At 38.0% G+C, this 8,923-nt stretch overlaps 1 protein-coding gene across 1 annotated transcript in view; it reads right to left on the minus strand.

Moving 5' to 3' along the window:
- The window catches only part of LOC110294097 (cytochrome P450 3A13-like), a 110,280-nt gene extending 104,922 nt beyond the window's left edge, over positions 1–5,358 (minus strand). Inside the window, exons 1-2 of the mRNA XM_085837370.1 lie at positions 5,294–5,358; positions 3,630–3,723 (exon numbers count right to left, since the gene is read on the minus strand). Coding sequence (XP_085693496.1) covers positions 3,630–3,723; positions 5,294–5,358 — 159 coding nt within the window. The remainder of the gene's footprint in view (positions 1–3,629; positions 3,724–5,293) is intronic.
- Positions 5,359–8,923: the final 3,565 nt, after the last annotated feature.

Raw genomic sequence — 8,923 nt, forward strand, 5'->3', positions numbered from 1 at the left:
TTTTCAAGACAGGGTTTCTCTGTGTAGCCCTGGCTGTCTTGGAACTCACTTTGTAGTCCAGGCCATTTTCTTTTTTAAAAGCATGCATTTGTACTTTATTTTAACTGCTCTTTTTTAATACAGTGATCTTCGGAAGAAAGATAACTTTATTTTATGGTACAGAGTTCTGTGGAAAAATTTTAGAAATAGGCACTTGCAAAATTTCACCCAGTAAATAAGGCTTTACTGGTAATTATTATATGCCAAGCTTGCATAAATGAAGTGATACAAAGTCTCTGTGCAAAAGCTCATATTCTGGCCTGGAAATATCACATGCTAACAAGTATTTTAGCTCTGTCATGACATGTTCCCTCCAGGGAAAGCTGCTATGGCATTCTTGGAAACATAAATGTTTTCTTCACTCATTTTCACTTTTTTCTTAAATTATTATATTTATTTATATTGCAAATGTTGCTCACTTCATGTCATCCCTCCCTGAGTTCTTCATCTATGCCCCCTCACTTCTGAGATGCTTCTGAGATGGTGCTGCCCAATCTTCCACTCCTCTCCACCATTGGCAGCATTCCCATTATCTGGGGATACGTTTTGTTTTGTGTCTGATACGATGGAGAATGTTCCATGAAGTGCTAAGAAGAAGGTATATTCTTTTGTTTAGGGGTGAAATATTCTGTAGATATCTGTTAAATCCATTTGCTTCATAACTTCTGTGATTTTCACTGTGTTTTCATTTAGTTTCCATTTCAATGGTGTGTCCATTGGCAGGAATGAGGGACTGAAGTTCCACTGTTATTGTACGAGGTCCATGTTTGTTTTGAGCTTTAGTAAAGTTTCTTTTATGAATGTGGGTGCCTTTGCATTGGGGAATAGATTTTCTGAATTGAGACTTCATCTTGGTGGATTTTTCCTTTGATGAGAATCATGTTCCTTCTCCATCTCTTTTGGTTGAAAGTCTATTTCTTTGGATATTAAAATGGTGACTCTAGCTTGTTTCTTGGGACCATTTGCTTGGAAATTTTTTTTTTCCACCCTTTTATTCTGAAGTAGTGTCTGTCTTTGTCAGTGAGGTGTATTTCTTGTATGCAACAAAATGCTGAAACCTGTTTACTACTCAGTCTTTTAACCCATGTCTTTCTATTGGGGGAATTGAGTCTTTTGAAGTTGAAATATATTAAAGACCAAGGATTATTAGTTCCTGCTATTTTTATTTTTGGAGGTGGTATTATGTGTGTGTGATTCTCTTCTTTGAGGTTTATTGTAAGATTATTAATTTCTTGTGTTTTCTTGCATGTAGATACCCTTTATGTATTGACGTTTTTCCTTCTAGTATCTTCTGTAGGGCTGGATTAGTAGCAAGATACTCTTTAAATTTGTTTTTGTCTTGGAATATCTTGTTTTCTCCATTTATGGTGACAGAGAATTTTGTTGGGTATAGTAGCCTGTGCTGGCCTTTTTGTTCTCTCATGATCAGTATAATATATGTCCAGAGTCTTCTGGTTTTTAGCACCTCTACTGAGAAGTCTGGAATAATTCTGATAGGTCTGCCTTTATATGTTACTTTGCACTTTCCCCACACACTATTTAATATTATTCTTTGTTCTGTGTATTTAGTATTTTGATTATTATGTGAGGGGAGGATTCTCTTTTCTGGTTCAATCTATTTGATGTAGTAACTTCCTCTACCTGTGAAGGGGCTTGGGGCATTGCCCTATGCGACTGATGGCCACAGAATTATGATGAGCAGAGGCACTGTGTCAGGAGCCTAGTGTCTGTTTTCATGGCAAACACCTTCCTTTCTTTGCAGGAACGCCTGCTGGATTTCTGGGGTTTAAACCTAGCTCAACCAGTAAACAGGCTGCCTTTCACAGTCCCATAGGGTGGTACTATTTGATCAATATGTATACAAAGTTCTTTCAGACAAGATAATGAAAGTACAAACAGAACAGTCTATATAGAAAGTACAAACAGTTATGTTTACTTCCAGGAATAGATTTAACAAGATCCTGTCTGGATCTGAAGCTATGGACTCTAAGAAGTCAAGGTTGAAGTTTCTGGGGTCCAAATCTTTCCCTTGGCCCATGGTTATCGGTTTTAAGGCAGCAATATCTAAGGTATCCTGTGTTCTCCTTACCAACATTTTCTTACTTGGCTTTCAACTGACCTTAGCCATTCCCCAAGCCTGCAAATAGTATGTAAGAAGCTATGTTGCTTAACAAAATTATATGGAATAAGTCATCAATTAAACAAGACCTCCAGTCCCAGCAATTTTGCTTATTTATTTGTCATCCTTGGTCTTACTCCAAACTCTACCTTTAGGCACCCTTATTGCTGCAGATTAGGGTCAGCAAAGCATAAATAATATATCATGTATCTATAAACAATATATTTTGTACACAAAACTAAGTAAGGAGATCACAGGATCTATGTTGATCATCTGCTCAGCATGTTTTAGACTAGTCCTTTGTACCGGAGACACTACTTGATAGAAAAACATAAAACCCAACAAGTGTATTTCCAAGAATATTTAAAAAAGAGGTCATCCAAAAAATGATGGGGGAAGTTATTCCTTTCTCAAGAGAGGACAGAAAGTATGGAATTCTGAGAACCTTAAGCCCTTGGTTTTGAAGAATTATGATCTAATGAGTAAACCTTAAACATTTGGAAAAGCAAAATTTCTGTGAATGCAGTCTGCATTTAGGAAATGATGTTGGTCTCCTGTTAGGAATGATAGTTCAGAAGTCCATCTTTAGAAAGCATACACAAAGGCTCTGTGTAAATTAATTATGTATGTATGCATATATGTACACATGTTTGTATATCTATATTTATGTATATGTGTATGTGTATATATATGCATTTATACATATTATACTTTACACACTACAAGTAAGTATTTCATATTCGTCAAATCATACTTTCACTAGAGATTTCATATAAATATGCTCCTGTTTCAAGAAAGAAAAGTCACGATAGGGTTAAACATCTGAGGTTCATGGGAATTATCTAATCTTGCATATTCCTTAGAGCCATACACAGAGTACTATTTTGAATTGAAAAAGAATAAAGCCAAATCTTCATACAGGTGGCAAAGCCTTGGTTGTAGTCTTGGAAATAATAACAGGGTTAAACAGTTCAGTTGAGGACACCAGTGTATGCAAATTTCTCAAAAGAAACAACATGACTCTTGATAGCCATGTGCAAGAGCTACCCAACAAGGAGAGAAAATATTGTTACTGAACTCCAACTCAAAGTGGTGTGGTGCCACTCAGTGGACTTACATGTGATTCTTTAAATACTGATTAGCAATAATTGCACTTTTCTGTAATGAAAAAGAAACCTACATCTTTAATGTTCCCACAGTTTACACATCAGTGTTTTGGCATCAGGCCTTAGTGTGTCAACATCCAGAGTGCTTGGTTGACCTGACAAAGACCTGAGGTCACAAACTCATGTCAATAAACCACAGAGATAACCTGGCAATGATGTTGCTGTGGCAGAAATAATTATAAAAGTTGAAAACTTTAGCATTTTCATCCCAATGGCTACTTATACTGGTGAACTGACACAGAGTTTCTTGACATCCATGAAAATGACAGTTTTAGAGGCAAAGTAGGAAACTCAACATTACTCACCCTCCTGTAGAAATGTATTGTCCCAACAAAAGGGAGAGGTTTGGGCCCAGGAATTCCTAGCTTCTTAAAAAGTCCATGGGTAGAAGTTCCATAACTAAAATACAAAGGAGGAAACAGGGTCATGGGCATACTTACACATGCACATACATGAACACACATATTCATATGCACACATATAGATATTGATGCATATGTCTGTATGTAGATACATATATATATATATATATATATACATATACTAACTTTTGTATATTATGGAGTCATTATATATGAGTATATACGTGTGAATTTATGTTTATGTGAATATATATTCTTAGATGCAAAGATTGAAAATTACTAGAATCTATCCAGTGAGGAAACAAGAGAGCAGAATGTAACATTGAAACTTAGAGTAATAATACCCTTCACATTCCAACGAATTATAAACTTGTAGGTTATTATTTGATGTTCCTAATCCTAGAGTTAGTATATAATACAACTTTCTAAGCTTGAGTTTGAATGTTACTGATGGGCTCACAGACTTAGGAAGGAAGCACAGATAACCAGTATAGGTAACCTGAAAAGCACGATCCACAAGATCCCTCATGAATGTCATATAAGCCGTGAGCAGTGAGTTTGCTCAGCAGAAGAGGATAGTTAACTGGTTAAGCTTCCTCATAAGACTCTCTGAGCTGTCCTGCCTCACAGCCTGCAAACTGTTCAGAGCTTTCAACACGCTGCTTTTGGGATGGAAAAAGGCTCAGCAGTTAAGAACATTTGATGCTCTTTAAGAGGTATCAGGTTTAGTTCCCCACACTCACAACAGGATATAATTCCAGTTCCTGGTAATCCAATACCATATTCTGACCTTCATATTTATCATATATGTAGGTAAAACAGTAATGTGCACAAAACTATTTTTTAAAGATATATTTGAAAGTCACCATTTGTTCAGGTATGGCCTCTTGATATTGCAGTTACCTTTGAGCCATTCATGCTCCTGGACGTAATATTTAAAACAAATTACTGTCATAATGCCATAAACGATTGTTTCTCCAAGGTCTCACTGGTGACATACTTCATAGGATATTTTTTTTCATTTTCCCAAGAATAGTTGAACAGCACCAAATAATATCACAATAAGGCAACAAACTACATAAACCATCATGTCTCTGTCCTGTTTCTTCCAAGGTTTTCTGTACTGAAATAATTAGCTACAGGCACTTGGTTAGCTGACTTGTTAACACAATAATCTCCAATGACAACTCTCTCTGGGCAAACAGGTTGGAGGTAGAGTAATCTTTAACATCTCAGGTGTAGTCATTATGAGTTCTAGATTCTACAAACCTTGCTATCCTAATGTGACAAACAAATTACAGACTAATGACAGACAACAAAGAGAAATAGCTGAATAACCATTTAAGCCTGGTCTTTAGTCTCAGAACACTGGCTCCTAAACAAGATTTCAGACAGTATGGCTGAAAAGCTCCCTGAGATAAATGATTCTGTTTACAGCAGGTTTTTTGTTTGTTTGTTTGTTTGTTTGTTTGTTTTTGTTGTTTTATCATCTCTCGCAGTAGGAATTTCTATTTGATAATACCTTATGTTTTCCAACAGGGAACAGGGGCCTAAAAATCATCCCAATTACTGAGATACAAAGGAGAGGAGTCCAAGCCATTACTCACAGGTAGAGCAGCACCAGGATAGTGAACAACAGTGCCCATGATTCTATGGAAAAGTTCAGGTCCATTGCTCTTTTCTTTCAACAACTCGATTCTCTGACCTTTCTTAGCAGGAAAGGTTATGTCCTACTTCTGAGTCTGGATGTGTATCTGTGATGCCCATCTGCAGTATTTATGTACTACAGAAGAAGGTGGAACAGTCAATATTTACAATAGAACAATGAACTCTGTATTCTAAGTACTGAAAAATGAGTTTCCTCTTTGACAGTTAACAATTGTTCATTATAACCCATATTTTGATGTTTTCATAGGTACTTTCTGCCAGAAATTAAAAGCTAATCCTATGCTCTAGGTAAGACCAAAGGTCATGGATGTTTTTTAAGTAAAAAATATAGGAAAATGATTGATGCTTTGGATGTTTATGTGAAAACCTGCATTGGAAAGCTCATTAAATATTTGCACAAAAGCTCCATTTGTAAATGTTTATACATATATAATTCCAGAACTCTGGGATACTTTGAATACCTTAGAAAGTGAAGTATCACATTTTATAACAAAGTTTGACAAAAAATCCACCATAGATAAATAATTCATCCTCAGATAAACTAAAATTTCTCATACATTTCTATTACTGTCTTTTTTTTGCACAATTCATGTTTTCTGTACATATTCATCTTACACTATGTTATTGTTAATGGAATTATCTTAACATTGCTCACTATTCCATTCCCAGTCCCAGTGCACAGAGAGTAGGCAATACAACAATAAACATAATATAAAATAAACCTTTTTGAAAAAATAAAAATATGGCAATGTTTGTAAACATATAGCTTTTGTATATTTTTGTAGTGTTATTTTCTTTCATTTCCATAGTAATCCACTGTGCATCATCTGTAGCTGAAGAAGTGTGGCATCCTATAGTTTGGACTACTGAAAAAGCATCACATACTTACACTTATTATACCTCCAGTGAATCCCCAGCCTGTGGGAAATTTAGCAGCATAATTAGCATTATCACTAATCCCAGAGATTGCCAAAAACCACTCTCCAACCCTTCCTATATTTGTGTGAATGCCTTTGGTGTTTTCTGAACACTGGCTAGAATAAGAAGTATGTATTCATGGTTCTACATAGTCACTTATTAGTTGGCTTGCTGACTTTATATATATCTATATCTACATAGATATAGATATATTATTAGGTATTTTCTTCATTTACATTTCAAATGCTATCCCAAAAGTCCCCCATACCCTCCCCCCCGACTCCCCTACCCACCCAATCACACTTCTTGGCTCTGGCATTCCCCTGTACTGGGGCATATAAAGTTTGCAATACCAAGGGGTCTCTCTTCCCAGTGATGGCCAACTAGGCCATCTTCTGATACATATGTAGCTAGAGACATAATCTCTGGGGATACTGGTTAGTTCATATAGTTGTTCCACCAATAGGGTTGCAGACCCCTTTAGCTTCTTGAGTACTTTCTCTAGCTCCTCCATTGGGGGCCCTGTGTTCCATCCAATAGCTGACTGTGAGCATCCACTTCTGTGTTTGCCAGGCACTGGCATCGCCTCACAAGAGATAGCCATATCAGGGTCCTTTCAGCAAAATCTTGCTGGCATATGCGATGGTGTTTGTGTTTGGAGGCTGATTATGGGATGGATCCCCGGGTGCGGCAGTCTCTAGATGGTCCATCCTTTCATCTCAGCTCCAAAGTTTGTCTCTGTGAATCTTTTTATGGGTGTTTTGTTCCCAATTCTAAGAAGGGGCAAAGTGACTTGGTCTTTGTTTTTCTTGAGTTTCATGTGTTTTGCAACTTGTAACTTGGGTATTCTAAGTTTCTGGTTTAATATCCACTTATAAGTGAGTACATATCATATGACTTCTTTTGTGGTTGGGTTACCTCACTCAGGATGATACCCTCCAGGTCCATCCATTTGCCTAGGAATTTCATAAATTCATTGTTTTTAATAGCTGAGTAGTACTCCATTGTGTAAATGTACCACATTTTCTGTATTCATTCCTCTGTTGAGGGACATCTGGGTTCTTTCCAGCTTCTGGCTATTATAAATAAGGCTGCTATGAGCATAGTGGAGCATGTTTCCTTATTACCAGTTGGAACATTGTTCATTGGAAAATGTTTTTCCTCTGAGGTTCATTCGATAAAACTCATAAATTTCCTTATAAAGTTCCATAGACCATGCATCTATGTATCAATCCAAGGCAAATGAAGTAATGTCTTTTGCTTTAATCACACAGTGTGTCGTTTGATTTGCAGGTCTTCCTTGTTCAGATTTGGCCTCAGATGAAGTGTAAAACAAATGGATTTGTTCAAAATTTCTTGTTCCAAGAAAATGCCTAAGGCATGTGAAGAGTAATGAATCCCTGTAGAAATGTAAAAGGGAACTACTGACAGAGAGTACTATCCTCCCATCAAAGAACAATTAGGAATCCTGGAAACAGTCTGCAAGAAGAGTAAGACTGGTATCCCAGGAAATGTTAATGTAGTCCTATTTCCCAGGTCTCTGGACTGTCCTAGAGATGACCCCATCTCTGATTTCCCATCTCTTTCCCAGTGCTCTCCACTTCATCCCCCTGCCCTTACTCCATTTTGCTGCTGCTGCCAGAGTCAACTAGGTGAGTTCCCCAAGCCCCACATTTCTGCTTTCTATGTTGCCATCCACTTCTGCAGTCAAGAGGTCTGCCCTAACCCCTTTCTACTTCACATTCCAGTTCCACCTTGTAACCCCAGACATGTGCAGTCACTGGAGACCACCAAGTGAGACCCCTATGCCCAGTTTCCTGACTGGAAGGTTTGCTGGGATAATGCAATAGCAGCAAGCATCACCCTGTCCCCTCTGCACTCCATTTCCCTGGCCACAGCTCAGCCTGTTTCCCTGGAGTACTGTTGCTGCCTGGTACAACCAGAGGCCTGCAACCATCAGGGACAACCAGTTCTACCTCCATCCCTGGAGGCCTGTTCCCACCCAGGACAACTAGCAGGCTAGAGCCATCAGGGACTTCTAGTTTTGCCTCCATCCCTGGAATCCTTGTTACACTAGAAACAACCAGCTCTATCTGCAATTCCAGAGGCCTGCTGACATCAGAGACTACCTGCTCTACCTTCAAGCCTACTTCCTGTTGAGGTTTTGTCTTTTACTGTCTATTGTAATACTAATTGTGGGCCCCCAAGGCCTTAAGTCTGCACATAGCCCTTCTCTCCAAGTTAAAGAGGCCAACATCCAGAAGCTGAGCAGAAGAGACATAGGTGGGGTTTAGGTTGCAAAAGCTTGGGGGAGAGAAGGATGAAGAGAAAGAAGAAGGTACAGAAGAGAAGGAAGTAGAAGCTGCCATGGGTTAAGGGTTAAGAGCCTATGGCCCCAAGGTATGCCCCATTGGAGTTAAAAGCAGCCCAAATAGTACATAGTAAATAGTCAGTAATAACTTAATACTACCAATAAAAAAGTATATTCTATTGGCATGGAGACTAGACAGCTGCCCCTATATTGTGCTGCTTAAGGCTTATTGTAAATATAAATGCCTTGAATGTGTCTTTCATCCAGAAACTCAATGATCAATGGCAGGTAGAAACCCCTGGCTGAGATTTAAATATTTTCTACAACAATTTCCATCAGG

The sequence above is a fragment of the Mus caroli genome, unplaced genomic scaffold (assembly GCF_978045245.1).
Source record: "Mus caroli unplaced genomic scaffold, Mus_caroli_1 scaffold_4, whole genome shotgun sequence".
Taxonomy (NCBI): Eukaryota; Metazoa; Chordata; class Mammalia; order Rodentia; family Muridae; genus Mus; species Mus caroli.